Source organism: Oncorhynchus clarkii, chromosome 19 (genome assembly GCF_045791955.1).
Source record: "Oncorhynchus clarkii lewisi isolate Uvic-CL-2024 chromosome 19, UVic_Ocla_1.0, whole genome shotgun sequence".
NCBI classification, from domain to species: Eukaryota; Metazoa; Chordata; class Actinopteri; order Salmoniformes; family Salmonidae; genus Oncorhynchus; species Oncorhynchus clarkii.
In genome coordinates, this window is record NC_092165.1 from 31,069,557 (window position 1) to 31,090,526 (window position 20,970).

The following is a 20,970-nucleotide window of genomic DNA, read 5'->3' on the forward strand; positions in this document are numbered from 1 at the left end:
CCAACATATGCTGAGTACTTGAAGGCTGCTTTTCCTTGGCCAAATAGTCCTTACACAGTCTGGAGGTGAAAAACAAATGATAACCAGCTAAGTGTGCCTTGAATTCTAAATAAATCACAGACCATGTCACCAGCAAAGCACCATCACACCACCACCTCCATGCTTCACGGTGGGACCACACATGTGGAGATCACCCGTTCACCTACTATGTTTCGTACAAAGACACTGCGGTTGGAACCAAAAATTCAAATTTGGACTCATCAGACCAAATGACAGATTTCCACCAGTCTAATGTCCATTTCTCATGTTTCTTGGCCTAAGCAAGTCTCTTCTTATTGGCGTTGGGGGGTTTTCACACTGCTTTACTACAGTAAAATTGCATTGGCCAGGAGTATACTATGTTCCCTGCCATTTATGTAGCAGATTATTTCATCCAAAGTGACTACAGTAAATGCTTAAAATCAAACCCTGTTGTTACTAGTGTCATTCACAACTGAGCCACACAAGAACATTACGATACTTTAAAACGCAATACATGGTTACCATATGATTGTGGAAGATGTCTGCACACCTTGTTTGCCCACACATGGGATAGAAAAAAATGGACATTTGATTTTCAGTCAATTTTGATGGGTAGTGCAAGTGAAAAGCCTGTGAAAACAGTGCAATGTACTGTGACTTACAGTACTGTAGCATATTACTGTCAGCCCTTCAACATGTATCTTGCATTTTTTTTGCCATTGGATTAATGGGTTGTTAAAACCAACTACATTGAGAAGAAATCATAATGTTGTGTTTTGGTGATTTAAACCAATGTTTGTTATATTTCAACAGTGAAGTTATATTTTGTATCAATGGTTACTGTATGTGGTGAAAGATGTCTCCAAGCAAAATGAATGCACAATGAAAGGTTTTGAATGGAAGACCGAATGTGTTACAAGGAGTTTTGTACTAAAAGTTTTTTACATTCACCGAATACTTGTGAAAATGGCACCAAAGCGATTGAAAAAGAGCTCAAGGAGATCTGATTTGATTAACCTCACAGCTGTCCTTCATTCCAAAGGTTACGCAACTATTGGAACTAGTCAGTTATTTTCTCCAGCAACCGTTTTATTTTTGTCAAGACGAAACCGTTTCCACTAGTTACCACAGTCAAAGTCAAAATGTGCAATCTGTCAAAAATGGCTAGCTCGCGTCTAGGGTCTAAATTCTGAAACTAAATATATACCAACTACAAAACGTATTAACGTTCCTAGCCAACAGCAACATTTTTGATTTTGACACTGTTATAATTCAAATGATATGGTCGTGTCTCCACGTGTAATGGAAACAATTTAATGAGAGTTCTGACAACCAGCCGAAATAGCTCAGTTGGGAGAGCGTTAGACTGAAGATCTAAAGGTCCCTGGTTCGATCCCGGGTTTCGGCAGGCAATATTTTTGGGCTCCCGAGGTGGCGCAGTGGTTTAAGGCATGCATCTCAAGTGGTGTCACTAGAGTCCCTGGTTCGAATCCGGGCTGTGTCACATCCAGCCGTGATTGGGAGTCCCATAGGGCAACGCACAATTGGCCCAGCGTCGTCCGGGTTTGGCCTGGGTAGGCCATCATTGTAAATAATAATTTATTCTTAAAGGATTTGCCTAGTTAAATAAAGGGTAAATAAATCAAATGTAAAAGACAATGAGCAACTCAACGTCCCTACCCCCCATCGAAGTTGAACGGTAAAATGCGGTTGAGGTTTCGCGTAGGAAGTCCCAAGGACCCCGGATAGCACTAGCCCCTTGGCACATGACACTGAGTACAATGAGTGGAATGTTTGTCAGACTGGTTACGAAGACCAGCATGCATTGGTGTCTGGGAAAGATGTAATATATTGTCAATGTCATTTCAAAGCCATGTTTGTTAAATTGAGGTCTAAGTAATGTATAAAAAAAGTAAACTAAAACTCTTAAGTTATGTGTGTTTGTCAGTGATGAAAAGGTAAATAAAAGGTTAAAGTCTTAAATAAAATATTCGAAAAAGTTTTACAATGCGACTAGAATTCGCTGTTTACATATAAATTAATAAAAAGCGGCTTTCAACAACTGTTTTCTTTCAAATTGTGCATTCGAGTGTAGAGTACTAAAACCAATTTACTGTTAAAGGGACGAGCTGCACATGAAATGGAGTGGGACAATTTCAACCACTAGATGGCGACATTGACTTGGTGAGCTGCTGCTGGTGAGATCTGGGTCAGAATGCTTTTCCAAAGTAATCAACAGATGACTGTCAAATGTTGACTCTTGCTACGAGGCGAGACTGAGGTCTGCCCTGACAGTCCTGCCCAAAACTTCTTCAACAACGGGAAAGTAAAATACAGATATAAGTGTCGCAAGCGGTTGTCATTCAACCCTGCATGGAATAAACAGAAAAAGATTGATAGAAGCGGCAAGGTAGCTAGCTAGCTGGCATGTCACTGACAGTGCTTGGGGGCTATGCACAACGTTAGCCTACAGTACCTAGCTAGCTTGCTAACGTTGTTGAATGGCATGCTAGTAGGCAATAGCACTGGGCATATTCTTCTTTAGCATGTGGTTTAGCTAACGGCAGTATCTTTCTTGCCCAATGTGGGGACGAAAGAGACAGCTGGGACATTGGCAGAAAGCTTGGCTAGCTGCAGTAGCTAACCAAGAACTGGTATTGTGCCGCAGATCCAGTTTCACCAATGGCAGTTCTCATTGCGGAGGACGCAATGACACAAGACGAGGAGCCGCGGGGTGACTGACAGTCTTCAGGAACCCGACCATCGAAGTAGCTAGCTACTACTGCTGACAATCTGGGAACATGGACAATTTTTCCAAATGCATCCAGAGAAATATCTCTCCCAGTGGATCAGAATGTAATGCAAGAAGGACGGATCATGTAGAAAAGCTTTCCAGGCAGACCAGGGCATGTAATGAACGGGAACCGCACACATCATGCCAACATAACACGCAACGCATTGAACCAGAAGGAAGCATGACAGCAAATTAACGTTTATTTTATCTTTGTATTTATTTTGCTGAACAACATTTGGTTTAGTCTGGCTATCACCACTGGTTCCCAGATTTCATGTACTAGTTCTATCAACCGATGTCTGAGATCAGTCAGAATTTAGATTTCATGATGACGGTGGAGGGTTCCACAATAAAGAGTCGGATCAAAAATCTTCTCCGCTCGCCATCTATCAAATTGAGAAGAAATAAAGATCGGAACCATAAAGAGAATCTCAGTAACAAGGTATGTATCCGGCGTGGATAGGATCAGTAGTAGACCATTATAACCAGCTTGTAGGTTTGCTATCAAACACAACGAGCGACCTTCCAGGCAATATCACGGTAATGTTTATATAGGCCTAATTGAAATAGCGTTAATCTACAGGTAAAATTAAATGATCAGCACATTGCTTTCCAGTGGAAATAATTGTCTGGCTCCTCATAGAGTCCAGAAACATTACATATTTAGGGAAGTGTGTCACTGATTATAAACCAAAAACATGAACATTGCATGCAGGCTTATTCCCCCTTGCAGAACAACCCCATGGAGGTTGTTCGTAGCATTAATCCTCATCCCTCATAGTAGCCTAGTCCTGCAGTTAACTCCATATATCTTCATCTTGAAGTAATTGGTTACAACTAGTATATTACTGTCCCAATTGCAGTTACAGTGATTCCTAGGGACAAAGGCTAGGATATTTGCAACTGTAAGTTGATTATATAGGAGAACTGTTCCCTAGTGTTGTTCCCTTAGTGTTGACGTGAGAAAATGGCATGTGACACACATGGCATGTGACACCTACCTCTCACAGACAGCTGTGATCCTTCCATTCACATGTAGGCTACAAGCTGCCTGTGTTTTCTCTCTCACAAAGGCACACACGTGACGTGTGCCTGACTGAACCCCCTACAAAGCAAAAAGAAAAAATCATTAGCCCAGTTAAGTTGATAACATTTTTTATGTATTTTATTGAACCTTTATTTATCTAGGCAAGTCAGTTAAGAACAAATTCTTATTTACAATGACGGCCTACAAAAAGGCAAAAGGCCTCCTGCGGGGACGGGTGCTGGGATTAAAATAAGTATATTTTAAATAAAAATATGGACTACATAAACAACACTACATAAAGAGAGACCTAGGACAACATAGCGTGGTAGCAACACAACATGACAACAATATGGTAGCAACACAACATGGCAGCATCACAACATGGCAGCAGCACAAAAGCATGGCACAAACATTATTGGGCACAGGCAACAGCAAGAAGGTAGAGACAACAATACATCATGCAAAGCAGCCACAACTGTCAGTAAGTGTCCATGATTGAGTCTTTAAATGATGAGATTGAGATAGAACTGTCCAGTTTGATTGTTTGTTGGCTAAATCTCCATCTGTGACAATAACACTGTACATTTGAAGTTTAAGTCCAAGAATGTAATCAATATGACAAGGTTTCATGTATAGTAAAGACCATTTTATTTGTAGGTGTAGACTAACAGTGAAATGCTTACTTACTGGTCCTTTCCAAATAAAATGTCATTTGAAACATGCACCGTATACAGCAGGTGTAGCCCACCGGGTAGCCAATAAATACTGACACGAGGACTAAATAAACAGTGAATAACAATGAAGAGTCAAAATAACATGACTAAATAGAGAGTAACACTGTTGAATCGATGTGAGAGGGTGTGAGGTAATTTAGGTAGCTACACTATATATACAAAAATGTGTGGACAGCCTTTCAAATGAGTGGATTTGGCTATTTCAGCCACACCTGTTGCCGACAGGTGTATAAAATCGAGCACACAGCCATGCAATTTCCATAAACAAACATTGGCAGTAGAATGGCCTTACTGAAGAGCTCAGTGACATTCAACGTGTTATAGGATGCCACCTTTCCAACAAGTCAGTGTGTAACATTTCAAAGCTGCCCCGGTCAACTGTAAGTGCTGTTATTGGGAAGTGGAAACGTCTAAGTAAATACAAATCCTCAACAATCTACACAAAATACCCCATAATGACAAAGTAGATTTTCAGAAAGTTTTGCAAATGTATAATAATAATAATAATGAAATACCTTATTTACATAAGTATTCAGACCCTTTGCTATGACACTCGAAATTGAGCTCAGGTGCATCCTGTTTCCATTGATCATCCTTGAGATGTTTCCACAACTTGATTGGAGTCCACCTGTGGTAAATTCAATTGATTGGACATGATTTGGAAAGGCACACACCTGTCTATATAAGGTCCCATAGTTGACTGTGCATGTCAGAGCAAAAACCAAGGTAAGAGGTCGAAGGAATTGTCAGTAGAGCACCGAGACAGGATTGTGTCGAGGCACAGATCTGGGGAAGGGTACCAAAACAATTTCTGCAGCATTGAAGGTCCCCAAGAACACAGTGGCTTCCATCATTCTTAAATGGAAGAAGTTTTGAACCACCAAGACTCTTCCTAGAGATGGTCTCCTGGCCAAACGGAGCAATCGGGGGAGAAGGGCCTTGGTCAGGGGGGTGACCAAGAACCAGATGGTCACTCTGACAGAGCTCTAGAGTTCCTCTGTGGAGATGGGAGAGAACCTTCCAGAAGGACAACCATCTCTGCAGCACTCCACCAATCATGCTTTTATGGTAGAGTGGCCAGACGGAAGCAACTCCTCATTAAAAGGCACATGACAGCCCGCTTGGAGTTTCCCAAAAAGCACCTAAAGACTCGCAGATCATGAGAAACAAGAATCTCTGGTCTGATGAAACCAAGATTGAACTCTTTGGCCTGAATGACAAGTGTCACTTCTGGAGGAAACCTGACACCATCCCTACGGTGAAGCATGGTGGTGGCAGTATCATGCTGTGGGGATGTTTTTCAGCGGCAGGGCCTGGGAGACTAGTCAGGATTGAGGCAAAGATGAACGGAGCAAAGTACAGAGAGATCCTTGATGAAAACCATCTCCAGAGCACCTCAGACTGAGAGCGAAGGTTCACCTTCCAACAGGACAATAACCGAAAGCACACAGCCAAGACTATGCAGGAGTGGCATTGGGACAAGTCTTTGAATGTCCTTGAGTGGCCCAGCCAGAGCCTGGACTTGAACCCGATCAAACATATCTGGTGAGACCTGAAAATAGCTGTGCAGCAACGCTCCCCATCCAACCTGACAGAGCTTGAGAGAATCTGCAGAGAAGAATGAGAGAAACTCCCCAAATACAGTTGTGCCAAGCTTTTGGCATCATACCCCAGAAGACTCGAGGCTGTAATCGCTGCCAAAGGTGCTTCAACAATGTACTGAGTAAAGGGTCTGAATACTTATTTAAATATGATATTAAAGTTTTTTATTTGTAATAAATTAGCAAACATTTCTAAAAAACTGTTTTTGCTTTGTCATTATGGGGTATTGTGTGTAGATTGATGAGAAAAAAAAACGATTTATTCCATTTTAGAAGAAGGCTGTAACCTAACAAAATGTGGAAAAAGTCAAGGGGTCTGAATTCTTTCCGAAGGCACAGTATGTAGGGGTAAAGTGACTAGGCAACAGAATAGATAAGAGACTGAGCTGTAGCAGTAGCATATGTGGAGCAGTAACAGCAGTGTGTGTGTGTGTGTGTGTGTGTGTGTGTGTGTGTGTTTGTGTTGGGGTGTAAGTGTGTGTGGGTAGAGACCAGTGTGTTTGCATAGTCAGTGCAACGAAGTTAGTTAAAAAAAGATTATAGAGGTCGACCGATTTATGATTTTTCAACACCATACCGATTATTGGAGGACCAAAAAAAGCAGATAGCGATTAATCGACCGATATTTGTATATATACAGTATTTCACAAAAGTGAGTACACCCCTCACATTTGTGTAAATATTTGAGTATGTCTTTTCATGTGACAACACTGAAGAAAGGACACTTTGCTACAATGTAAAGTAGTGAGTGTACGGCTTGTATAACAGTGTAAATTTGCTGTCCCCTCAAAATAACTCAACACACAGCCATTAATGTCTAATCCGCTGGCAACAAAAGTGAGTACACCCCTCAGTGAAAATGTCCAAATTGGGCCCAATTAGCCATTTTCCTTCCCAGGTGTCATGTGACTCGTTAGTGTTACAATGTTTCAGGTGTGAATGGGGAGCAGGTGTGTTAAATTTGGTGTCATCGCTCTCACACTCCCTTATACTGACTGGTTACTGGAAGTTCAACATGGCACCTCATGGCAAAGAACTCTCTGAGGATCTGAAAAAAAGAATTGTTGCTCTACATAAAGATGGCCTGGGCTATAAGAAGATTGCCAAGACCCTGAAACTGAGCTGCAGCACGGTGGCCAAGACCATACAGCGGTTTAACTGAACAGGTTCCACTCAGAACAGGCCTCGCCATGGTCGACCGAAGAAGTTGAGTGCACGTGCTCAGCGTCATATCCAGAGGTTGTCTTTGGGAAATAGACTTATGAGTGCTGCCAGCATTGCTGCAGAGGTTGAAGGGGTGGGGGGTCGGCCTGTCAGTGCTCAGACCATACGCCGTACACTGCATCAAATTGGTCTGCATGGCTGTCGTTCCAGAAGGAAGCCTCTTCTAAAGATGATGCACAAGAAAGCCCGCAAACAGTTTGCTGAAGACAAGCAGACTAAGGACATGGATTACTGGAACCATGTCCTGTGGTCTGATGAGACCAAGATAAACTTATTTGGTTCAGATGGTGTCAAGCGTGTGTGGCGGCAACCAGGTGAGGAGTACAAAGACAAGTGTGTCTTGCCTACAGTCAAGCATGGTGGTGGGAGTGTCATGGTCTGGGGCTGCATGAGTGCTGACGGCACTGGGGAGCTACAGTTCATTGAGGGAACCATGAATGCCAACATGTACTGTGACATACTGAAGCAGAGCATGATCCCCTCCCTTCGGAGACTGGGCCGCAGGGCAGTATTCCAACATGATAACGACCCCCAAAACACCTCCAATATGACCATTGCCTTGCTAAAGAAGCTGATAGTAAAGGTGCTGGACTGGCCAAGCATGTCTCCAGACCTAAACCCTATTTAGCATCTGTGGGGCATCCTCAAACGGAAGGTGGAGGAGTGCAAGGTCTCTAACATCCACCAGCTCCGTGATGTCGTCATGGAGGAGTGGAAGAGGACTCCAGTGGCAACCTGTGAAGCTCTGGTGAACTCCATGCCCAAGAGGGTTAAGGCAGTGCTGGAAACTGATGGTGGCCACACAAAATATTGACACTTTGGGCCCAATTTGGACATTTTCACTTAGGGGTGTACTCACTTTTGTTGCCAGCGGTTTAGACATTAATGGCTGTGTTTCAAGTTATTTTGAGGGGACAGCAAATTTACACTGTTATACCGTACAAGCTGTACACGCACTACTTTACATTGTAGCAAAGTGTCATTTATTCAGTGTTGTCACATGAAAATATATACTCAAATATTTACAAAAATGTGAGGGGTTTACTCACTTTTGTGATATACTGTATATATGTAAGTAATAATGACAATTACAACAATAATGAATGAACAATGAACACGTTTATTTTAACTTAATATAATACATAAAATCAATCTAGTCTCAAATAAATAAGGAAACATGTTCAATTTGGTTTAAATAATGCAAAAACACTGTTGGAGAAGAAAGTGAAAGTGCAATGTGTGCCATGTAAAAAAGCTAATGTTTAAGTTACTTGCTCAGAACATGAGAACATATGAAAGCTGGTGGTTCCTTTTTAACATGAGTCTTCAATATTCACAGTTAAGAAGTTTTAAGTTGTCATTATTATAGGAATTATGACGCGTCGACTATTTCTCTCTATACCGTTTGTATTTCATATAACTTTGACTATTGGATGTTCTTATAGGCACTTTAGTATTGCCAGCCTAATCATGGGAGTTGATAGGCTTGAAGTCATAAACAGCGTTATGGTTCAAGCATTGCTAAGAGCTGATGGCAAACGCAGTAAAGTGCTGTTCGAATGAATGTTTACGAGCCTGCTGCTGCCTACCACCACTCAGTCAGACTGCTATATCAAATATCAAATCATAGACTTAATTATAATATAATAAACACACAAATGCGAGCCTTTGGTCATTAATATGGTAAAATCATGAAACTATCATTTCGAAAACAAAACATTTATTCTTTCAGTGAAATACGGAACCATTACGTATTTTATCTAACGGGTGGCATCCCTAAGTCTAAATATTGCTGTTACATTGCACGACCTTCAATGTTATGTAATAATTATGTAAAATTCTGGGAAATTAATTACGGTCTTTGTTAGGAAAAAATGGTCTTCACATAGTTTACAACGAGCCAGGCGGCCCAAACTGCTGCATATACCCTGACTCTGCTTGCACTGTGAACGCAAGAGAAGTGACAATTTCTCTAGTTAATATTGCCTGCTAACATGCATTTCTTTTAACTAAATATGCAGGTTTTAAAAATGTATACTTCTGTGTATTGATTTTAAGAAAGGCATTGATGTTTATGGTGAGGTACATTTGTGCAACGATTGTGCTTTTTTCACGAATGCGCTTTTGTTAAATTGTCACCCGTTTGGCAAAGTTGAAGTAGACTGTGATTTGATGACAAATTAACAGGCACCGCATTGATTATATGCAACGCAGGACAAGCTAGTTATCCTGGTAATATCATCAACCATGTTTAGTTAACTCGTGATTATGTTAAGATTTGTTGTTTTTTACAAGTTAAGTTTAATGCTAGCTTGCAACTTACCCACAGGTCCTTTTGTGTAACAGGTGGTCAGCCTACCAAACAGTCTCCTCTTGGATTGCAATGTAATCGGCCCTCATCAGCGTCCAAAAAGGCTGATTGCCGATTGTTATGAAAACTTGAAATCGGACCTAATTAATCGGCCATGCCAATTAATCGGTCAACCTCTAAAAAGGATCAATGCAGGTAATCTGGATAGTCATTTAATTAATTTAGGGCTGTTTCCAACTAAAATAAATATTGGTCGACCAAGAGTCGCCTGTTCTTTCAACCAATCGATTGGTAGAAATGTCAAAACGTGTATTTTTTCATATATAGACAAATCAACTATGTACACTGAGCTTGTCTGATGCTTTAAGCACACGATTGGATTACATAATTAAGACACACAAATGACGAGAGAGTGTCCGACCAGTAATTGATTTGATTGGGCCTGGCCTGGCTCAGACTTATTACGTGTTACAAAAAAAAGACATTGAGTGACTGTGTGACTAGCACCTGTTGTGTCTCTCTCCTCTCTGCTGCAGCGACCACCACAGAACATCAGTGTTTATCGTGCTGTCTCTGCAGCAGCGACCACCACAGAACATCAAAGTGTTTATCGCTTTGTCTGTGTTGCTTAAGCTGCAGTATAATTACAGCCATTTCTGACTGAAAAGTTTTGTTACCGTAATCCCTCATTTGTATAGGAAAAACATTCCTTATTCCCTCAACCATTGCTCTCTTTACGTGACACATTAATGAATCACATGTACGTGACCAATAAGGCCTGACCTATAGCATATCGTAATCACATCAATAAATTGGTTATAACAAACTCCGAACACCATAAAATAGAGGCAGAGGACGTGACAAATAAATCCGAAACGAGGGAATGTTTACTGGTTTCTCATGAGGTAAAGGGGAAGTCGGATGTGAGGAATGAATTTGACTAGTTGTAGAACATACGGGAGATCTAGAAAAATAAGTTAAGAAGCCAGCACTGCGTGCATATTATGTGTCCCAAACTGGTGCTGTTAGATTACAATATAATTTTCTAACCGTTTGGAAAAATGTAAATGACACTAAATACATTATAAGCGTACCAGACAGTGGAGGCTCCTCAGAGGAGGAAAAATAGGACCAAATATAAAAATAGTGATAGATTTTAGATAAAACTATATTAAATATATTTACATCACCAAATAATTGATTTAAATACACTGTTTTGCAATGAGGGTAGTGCCATGGTGTAGCTGGAGGACAGCTAGCTTCTGTCCTCCAACATTGACTTCAATACAAACCTAGGAGGCTCACGGTTCTCACCCCTTCCATAGACTTACACAGAAATTATGACAACTTCGGGAGGACGTCCACCAACCTATCAGAGCTCTTGCAGCACGAACTGACATGTTGTCCACTCAATCAAAGGATCAGAGAATTAATCTAGTACTGAAAGCATAAGCTACAGCTAGATAGCACTGAAGTACATAACATGTGTTGAGTAGTTGACTCAAAGAGAGAGAAAGACAATAGTAAAACTTTTTAAACAAATTAATTTCTTAAGCAAGAGAGCTTTGTTATGTAGTATTTTCTTTTCACTTACTTAGCTAGCATAACATGCAGCTAGTTAATTTAGCCTACTCAAACATCCGGCTCAAAAAGAGAGGGATGCTATGTTAGCTAGCTGGCTATGGCTATCCAACACTGTAACTGTACACACTGTACTGCGTGACTGTAGCTGGTTTACTAATGCGTTAGTTGAAGTAGTTATGTTGACTCTGACATTAGATAAGATGGTGACAACAATGTAGGCTGTGTGTAGTGGTTAGCGACCATCATATGAAGGTTTGGCTTGGAAAGTTTTTTTTCTCCTGGTCACAGACAGCTGGTGAGTTGTGCACTGAATTCCACAAGCGAAGGGAAAAGGTGAAACGAGAAGGTGTTAGTATGTGGCTGCTATGAAAGTTAGCTGTGTTTGTGTGTAATCAGGGTTGTATTCATTGCGCCAATTCTGTTGAAAAACGTAATTAAACGGAAGCAAACAACGAGACAGGGATAAACATACCTGAATTTGTCCAATAGAAACTCTTGTTTGCAACTGTTGGACTAATGATTACATCCTAGATCAGGTAGATGCAGGCAAGAGTGCCCACGGCAGTCTTGAATGTGTCGCTGTTTGTCACCTTGATTACTCAAAATTATCTCGACCTGTGCACCTACAATGTAAACTTTCATTCATAGGCTAGGTTGTAGCAACCTCATGATGGGTATAGGGAAAATTCTAGTATCATGTAGTTGCCTAAACCTATCAATGTTACACTGAACTGGTTGAATGGAATATGATTTACTGTCATCCAATATGCTGTAATAGAAATAAGGCCATGCTCATTAAAAAAAGTTATCCTCCCCCATCTTAAATGGCACCGACCACCACTAGTACCAGAGAGTTTGTTGTAACGTTTTTTTGCTTATCCTTTATTACAGCAAAGACTAAAACCAGTCACATTCATTTGTGAATGCAATTTCCAAAATGGAACGATTTATTTATTGTTTAAGCTAATTATTCAAGGCTCGCTTTATTTAATTTTAAAACAAATGCTTGATTTGCATTTCAGATCATAAATGCTGTGTGATGCTGTGTGATGATATGAACGAATGAATGTTTGATCCAGTATCCTATATACTGTAAGTATTAAAATATAGGCCTAAGTAAGTTACGGTATTAAGACTTAACAGGATATGCTCTTAGGCCTATAGCTCTATTGTGGATATACAAGGCTGCTTTACTAAGGCTACTAATGAGAATGACATGACTTATTATTAAAATGCTGATCCTAATAGTAATAATAACAATAAGAAGGATATCAAGAAAAAGGAGCGTTATTTTTTTTTCTGACAATTTGGAACAGTGTAAATAACACTAAAGAAATTATAAATAATATCAGAGGCTGTTCTAACTTTACAAACAAGTTTTTAAATCCTTTATTACATTAAAGCAAAGATTAAAAACAGCCGAATCTGTGAAATTGTTTACTTGACAATGGAATTGGTGCTCATGGAATCAGTAGGCTATTAAACTAACACTCAAACAGGCAACAGAAGCAGGATCTGTCTTATTTCTGTAGATATACACTACCGTTCAAATGTTTGGGATTACTTAGAGATGTCCTTGTTTTCCATGAAAACATACATGAAATTAGTTGCAAAATGAATAGGAAACATAGTCAATATGTTGACAAGGTGATAAATAATGATTTTTAATTTAAATAATAGTGTCCTTCAAACTTTGCTTTCATCAAATAATTCTCCATTTGCAGCAATTACAGCCTTGCAGACCTTTGGCATTCTAGTTGTCAATTTGTTGAGGTAATCTGAAGAGATTTCACCCCACGCTTCCTGAAGCACCTCCCACAAGTTGTATTGGCTTGATGGGCACTTCTTACATACCATATGGTCAAGCTGCTCCAACAACAGCTCAATAGGATTGAGATCCGATGACTGTGCTGGCCACTCCATTAGACAGAATACCAGCTGACTGCTTCTTCCCTAAATGGTTATTGCATAGTTTGGAGCTGTGCTTTGGGTCATTGTCCTGTTGTAGGTACCATGCTTAAGGTAAGACCCAGGTGCAGACAGTGTCGAAATAACAAACGTTTATTATTCGAACAGGGAGAGGCAAAAGGACAGGTCAAGGGCAGGCAAAAGTCAGTAATCCAGATAGGTGGGGCGAAGGTACAGGACGGCAAGCAGGCTCAGGGTCAGGTCAGGCAGAGGTCAGTAATCCAGATAGGTGGGGCAAAGGTACAGGATGTCAGGCAGGCTCAGGGTCAGGTGAGGCAGAGGTCAGTAATCCAGATAGGTGGGGCAAAGGTACAGGACGGCAGGCAGGCTCAGTGTCAGGGCAGGCAGGAATGGTCTAAACCGGGAAACAAGAAAACAGGAACTATAGCAAGGACAGGAGCAAGGGAGAAAACGCTGGTAGGCTTGACGAACAAAACAAACTGGCAACAGACAAACAGAGAACATAGGAATAAATACACAGGGGATAATGGGGAAGATGGGCGACACCTGGAGGGGGATGGAGACAATCACAATGACAGGTGAAACAGATCAAGAGGAAATTGGCTCCAATTAAGTGCCGTCCATAGGGTATGGCATGGCGTTGCAAAATAGAGTGATTGCCTTCCTTCTTCAAGATCCCTTATACCTTGTACAAATCTCCCACTTTACCACCACCAAAGCACCCCCAGACCATCACATTGCCTCCACCATTATTGACAGATGGCGTCAAGCACTCCTCCAGCATCTTTTCATTTTTTCTGCGTCTCACGGTTGTTCTTCTTTGTGATCCGAACACCTCAAACTTAGATTTGTCTGTCCATAACACTTATTTCCAATCTTCCTCTGTCCAGTGTCTGTGTTCTTTTGCCCATCTTAATATTTTATTTTAATTGGCCAGTCTGAGATATGTCTTTTTCTTGGCAAATCTGCCTAGAAGGCTAGCATTGCAGAGTCGCTTCTTCACTGTTGACATTGAGACTGGTGTTGAGGACTTGTGAGGCGTCTGTTTCTCAAACTAGACACTCTAATGTACTTGTCCTCTTGCTCAGTTGTGCACCTGGGCCTCCCACTCCTCTTTCTATTATGGTTAGAGCCAGTTTGCGCTGTTTTGTGAAGGGAGTAGTGCACCGCAGGATCTTCAGTTTATTGGCAATTTCTTGCATGGAATAGCCTTCATTTCTCAGAACAAGAATAGACTGACGAGTTTCAGAAGAAAGTACTTTGCTTCTAGCCATTTTGAGCCTCTAATCGAACCCTCAAATTCTGATGCTCCAGATACTCAACTAGTCTAAATAAGGACAGTTTTACTGCTTCTTTAATCAGGACAACAGTTTTCAGCTGTGCTAACATCATTGCAAAAGGGTTTTCTAATGATCAATCAGCCTTTTAAAATGATAAACTTGGATTAGTTAACACAACGTGCCATTGGAACACAGGAGTGATGGTTGCTGATAATGGGCCTCTGTACGCCTATGTAGATATTCCATGAAAAATCAGCCGTTTCCAGCTACAATAGTTATTCACAACATTAACAATGTCTACACTGTATTTCTGATCAATTTGATGTTATTTTAATGGACAAAAAATGCGCTTTTCTTTCAAAAACAAAGACATTTCTAAGTGACCCCATGCTTTTGAACGGTAGTGTATATGGATGATTTATAAAGCCAGGCACAACAGCAGTTAGGCTATTGATTATTAACTAAGTTTTGGTTTCCTCTCTACTCACTTTTCTTAGACAATAAGGCACGGGTTGTTTTCTAGTTTCCTCATTCTGCTGCTGCCTCCGCCGCATTGTTCTCAACACGAATATGCTGGTTAACTTTGCTATTATGCACATAGCAACATGGTCTAGGAAAAGGCGCCAATTCAAAAGCGCACTGATGCGTTTCAGAACCGCGGACAGCGACCACTATCCAACGCGGGAGAAAGCGCATTTGTTATAAAATAATATTATTTTTATTAGTGTTGCAACAATGTTCTTATGTAATATAACCATATACAATTTCAGTAGCACTGAGCCATCCCCGCGGTCTCCACAATGGATTAGTCCACTCAGACAGGCGCAAATCAGAAAGGTGTCTTGTACACCATGATGTTTTTCTTTATTTTTTATTTAGACTATTTTCTACATTGTAGAATAATAGTGAAGACATCAAAACTATGAAATAACACATATGGAATCATGTAGTAACCAAAAAGGTGTTAAACAAATCAAAATATTTTTTACATTTTAGATTATTTAAAGTTGCCACCCTTTGACTTGATGGCAGCTTTGCACACTCTTGGCATTCTCTCAACTAGCTTCATGAGGAATCCTTTTCCAACAGTGTTGAAGGAGTTCCCACATATGCTGAGCACTTGCTGCTTTTCTTTCACTCTGCGGTCCAACTCATCCCAAACCATCTCAATTGGGTTGAGGTCGGGTGATTGTGGAGGCCAGGTCATCCGATATAGCACTCCATCACTCTCCTTGGTCAAATAGTCCTTCCACAACCTGGATGTGTTGAAGTCATGCTACTTCTTCCTATTGTCTGTATTTAGTTTTGCTTAATGATATATACATAATGTGAGTCATCATCAGCCTTGCTGTGGTTGTTTTATTATTGAAGTGAGCTTCATTAATTTGTTTTCTTAGGGTGTAGGCTAATAAGAGGTGATGGAAAGCTTTTGCAGACAGCCTACTGGCTTAGTGTGAAGCACTCTGGAGTATGGAGTCAGACAAAGGAATATGCCGCTTTTGTTTGAGTACGGGGGAAGTAAGGAGTGGATTTTCTTGTTATCCTGGGGCTGATTTATTTCTAAGGCAGTGAGTGGAGCTCTAGAAGATTACTCACTGTATGTAGCCTTGAACCTATAGTAGCATTAGTGGATGGATCCCAAATGACACCCGTTTCCCTCACATAGTGCACTTATTTTGACCATTCTATAGATCTTTGGTCCATAGACCCCCAGTCCTTAACGCTTGCAAGCCTACCCATAACATGATGCAGCCACCACTGTGCTTGAAAATATGGAGAGCGGTACTCAATAATGTGTTGTATTGGATTTGTATTGGGGTTAGGGTTAGAATACTATAGTACAGTTTCAGAGGATACTACTAAATGTTTCGGCCCTACCGATCTACCCTCTGGCGCTTGCTCCTCTATTCCTTCATCAGTTTTTAAAATAGAATTTAGCCGTGATAGCGAGCGGGGATGCAGACCCAGATCAGTCTTCTGTTATTACATTTGTACATTGGAGCAGCACACAGAGCGAGCAAAGTTGGTACATTGACCTGATATAACCAAGAGCACAGGCCAATCTAAGTTCGCTGTCACGCTGCAGTGCCAGGGAGGAAAACCAGTTTCGCGACAGGCATGCAGCAAAGAAAACATCTCGTCTCTAGCTCAAATGGTTAAGAAAATATGACTGTCGATGCGATTTATCTGTTAATTGAATTATTAGAATATTCCACCCTGAAACCATATAATTGTATGGAATTGATTAGAATGTATGAAATTATAATCAATAAATGTGTAGTTCTAGTCAGAATTAGGGTAAAACAATATAGCTAATGTTTGTCTTTATGGTATTTTAAAGACAGACTGTCTGAGCAAACTTCGGCGCCGACCTGACTAGAGATTTGGGAGAAAACGGGGAGTACGTCTCAAGGTCTCCCTAATCTCTGTCGCCTGGGTAGTGAGACAGTATGTGCATAGGATACCTTCTGTTAGTGTGAATGTGTGTGCGTATGGATGTGTGTGCGTGAGAAGCCAGTATAAAATTAATTGTTTTGTATTCTTGACTTTAGAACGTTCCCGTGAATGACTATTGTAGACTAGGCCTCTGTCTGTTTTCATTTCAATCACTATCTTACAAATCCTGATTTGGCAGACTGAGTAGTTGAATTGAATTGGTTTATAAACATTGAGAACATAATTCTCGTGACAATGACCCATACAACCGGAGCTACCTTATTAATACCTGGACGCTAATTATTGGTTTGATAACAAACAACGCCGTTCAGTCATGTTATCTAGCTAGCTAGCAGCCCGGTAACTTGACATTAGATCGAGGCCAATTTGATTGGCACTGGAAGAAAGGACTGCAATGTGGGCCTCAGTTAATCTTTCAATCACCTACGTTGGTATATGCTCCTAAAAACCAATGAGGAGATGGGAGAGGCAGGACTTGCAGCGTGTTAAGCGTCACAAGTAGAACCAAGTTCTGTTTTAGCACCTCGTTGACCCGTGCGAGCAGTGTGGGTACAATGATTAAAATGCATGTATTTGTACATTTATTTTGCTACACATACGACGCGAGTGGTGTGGTCATCATGTAATGTAAGCCTAAACTATATAAAACAATCTATCTCTTTCTGGTGCTCCTTACATTCTGTTTGCTGCCCAACGTTGGGAACAGTGTGTGTATGTGCTTGTGGGAGAGACAATGGTATGTGTGTTTATGTGAGAGGAGGAGACAGAGAGAGTGTGTGAGGGAGGATGTGTGTTTTACAGCTGAAGAGTAAAGATGGTTTAATGCAGTGTTTTCCCCATACTGCCACAATGACATGCAAATCATTATGCGTGTACAAAACATTAGGAACACCTGCTTTCATTTAGCAAAATACCACACATTTGGTCTGTAGTTTGTGTATGAATTATTTAACAACATGGTGTAATGTGTGTTTCCATTCATTTTATTGTGGAGATGTAATAAGCTTTGTGTTATTTATTTTTCAGGTCACATTAGAGAAGGTGCTGGGGATCACAGCATTTGGGAACCGTGCTTTGGCCTGCGACCCTCGCTCAGGACTAGTGGCTTACCCAGCTGGGTGAGTGACCGCGGTGAACACCCGTTACACACCAAAACCACACCCAACAATTGCACCTAATTTGTGGAGAAATACACAGAAATACGTGACAATGAATGTGTAGTAGTACAGGGAATACGTTGACTGTGTATGACTGTGTATGCCTAGTCCTGCACCTTGTGGTTTACTAGCTCTACCTGCTCATATTCTTCAGAATATGAGATTTTTCTATTTATACAACACTTGGTCTGATTGACTAGCATCCTGTCCAAGGGGGTGTACTTGTAGCCTACATCAAGCTGCTTTAGGCTGCAGAAACAGGAGATTGTCTATGCCAAGCCTTACTCTAGTCTGTCTGTAGTGTTGTTGTAGTAGTAAGTAGCCTTATATCATTGTGGGACTGTTCCATTCTACTGGCACATGATGTTATGAATCCTATGTGGTTTCCGTACATGAATCCTATGTGGTTTCATAACTGATAGGCCCCCAGGGCCGGCTGGTTTTATCATCAAGACGCGCATCCGTACAGCACAGTCATCTATGTGGGTATGGGGAAACTGGAATATCAGGATCCCAATTTGTTGAATGCTGAGTGTGTGGCGAGGGAGGATATTTGTTTGATTTACATTGGCCTTGTTGTACAACTAGTTTTGTCTATGACGACTGAAGGATATCAGCATTTGCTGCAAATGTCTTAAATGACACCTTTACATACCCCTCTTTATTGTAAGAACATTTATGGCAGAACCTGAATGCAGCACACTTTAGGTCAATTTCCATTGTGCTATATATACAGTGCAATCTAGAATGATGGGTGCGTTCGTAAATTCACTCTGGCTATCTACTCCAATTTCGGAGCTCTCTCGTCTGAGTGTGTCAGAGCGCAGCATAACTGATGAATTTATGAACGCTCAACACCCGTTGAATATGGCTGCTGTCAGTAAACGTTGGCAAAAAAAAGCGTAATTAAATTGTTGCCAGCGGTAGTACAGTTACAGTCACCAACGCTCTGGATAACATGAAAACAGCCTAACCAGCTCGCCCTAGCAGAGATGGAGCAAATGGCACTCCAGTGTGAATTTACAAACACACCCGATCCGATATGTGCGATTATTGAACAGGATAGTACTGTATGGGGTTTGAATGAATGTATGGCTGGGTCCTCTGAAGCAGCATCTGTCGTGTATTGGTTCATTTGAATCCTTTTGCCGAAGCAGCAGCTATTCTTCCTGGGATCGACACAAAAACATAAAACACGACGAGCAACAAAACACTGATGGACAACAACTGTCTCACGTTTAAATACAATGATTTACAAACAACACAACTAAAGATTGTGTGTGTTAGATTGTGTGTGTGCTTGTGTTTGTGTGTCATTTCACAGTCCCTAATGTGCCATGAGATGTTTTATATTTTTTTACATCAATTTTATTATTAATTTAATTTTATTATTATTAATTTTATTTATTATTATTATTTTACATTTATTTTTATTTTTATTTTTTTTACATCAAATGTTGCTTTTTGCTTGAGTAATGGGAGATTGGAGTTCCATGCGATCATCGCTCCTTATAATACTGTGCATTGCCTTGCCGAAAATATGTGTTGGACTTGGGGACTGTGAAGAGACCTCTGATGGCATGTCTAGTGATGTGGAATAAATGTCCTCAGTGAGAATTAAATGTCCTACTGCTGGATAAATCTAACATGCATGAATAGATGTGTGCCACAGACCCTCGTCCTGACCGCACCGCACTGCAGCAAACTGGGTCAGTAGTAGCACTGTGTGTGTGGCGGGGGGTTTCATGTGCGTATGTGTGAGGGGAATACTCCTTAGACCACTCTGCTCCGGAGAAGAGGAGTGGGCTCTGCTCTGCCTCTGTGCTGCATTGCAGCTCTCTGCTGGAGGGTCTTACTACAGCCTGAGCCTTTGTAACTGCAAGCTTGCAAATGAGCCTGCTGTATTCTCAGAAGGATGCCGTAAAGACTTAAGGCAATGGGTGGACAAAATAAGAAATGCAGAGGAGAATACAAAAATACAGCTCAAATGAATGCTTCGACTACTAAGAATAGCCTGAATCCTGAGGCAGTAAATATTTGGCTCCCATGAGCTCTACCTTCCTCTTTATGAAGACTACTGTATGCCGGTCTCTTCTGTAGTCTCTCTTATTGGTTCACTTAGAAAAGAAAAGCTGCACACTCTCATGGCTCCGATGCAATACATTTAATAGATGCCAACATTTGGACAGCTACAATGTGCTGCCTTCAGGGTTTCAGCAGATTTAAGCAGCATAGCTGGCACAGAGCTCAGGGAAACACTAGATATCACCATCATTGTTAGCCACTTACTCTGGCCGTACTGGGCAGACAGGACAGGAAACTTGCAGTATGGGCAGATTAACAACAAGGTCGTCCAGTCTGTCTCAGCATGAACAGAGGATGAGAAATAAGACAGTATCAGCTTGGGGGGGAAGGGTAGGGTCTGGAGTGGACTGGCAGATTGGAGGGTGGTCTCTGTCTCTCCTCTCTTGGGTTGGAAGGAAACTGATATCCCCTCCTTGTTGACGCCACAGACCCTGCGGGGCTTTCTCATCTGAGAGGCTTGACCACCTGTCAGTCTGCTAAACCAACCCACCAGATGGCTGATAGGTGACTGATGATGATGGTAGTAACCGTGTGGCAATACTTTTACTCAGCCTACCCTGAATTAGCCATAGGTATAGGCTCTTCTTTTAACTTGTTTTTCAAATGATTTTTGAACGATGGCCTCTCAAATATACCGGTAGGCCCAATGTAGACCGCACATTCTGAAGGCGCCTATGACTTAACCTGTCGGATAAGTAAATATTTGATTTATATTGCTGTGAAGTCAGAATACTTTCACAAGATTATGTGCTTGCTACCATGTTGG

The 20,970-nt window shown here is 41.1% G+C and overlaps 1 protein-coding gene and 1 non-coding gene across 5 annotated transcripts in view; both read left to right on the forward strand.

Moving 5' to 3' along the window:
• The first annotated feature begins 1,356 nt into the window (after positions 1 to 1,356).
• On the forward strand, positions 1,357 to 1,429 carry trnaf-gaa (transfer RNA phenylalanine (anticodon GAA)). Its single transcript has one exon. It is a non-coding gene; the product is annotated as a tRNA-Phe (tRNA).
• Positions 1,430 to 2,262: 833 nt separating this feature from the next.
• The window catches only part of LOC139375030 (mitogen-activated protein kinase-binding protein 1-like), a 75,675-nt gene continuing 56,967 nt past the window's right edge, over positions 2,263 to 20,970 (forward strand). For 2 of the 4 annotated variants that reach the window (XM_071116399.1, XM_071116397.1), the window contains exons 1-2: positions 2,444 to 3,257; positions 17,989 to 18,080. In XM_071116399.1, the coding sequence (XP_070972500.1) occupies positions 3,111 to 3,257; positions 17,989 to 18,080 (239 nt within the window). In that variant the 5' untranslated portion in view covers positions 2,444 to 3,110. Of the gene's footprint in view, positions 3,258 to 17,988; positions 18,081 to 20,970 lie in introns of all 4 variants that reach the window. The other 2 variants (XM_071116396.1, XM_071116398.1) reach the window with 2 other exon arrangements.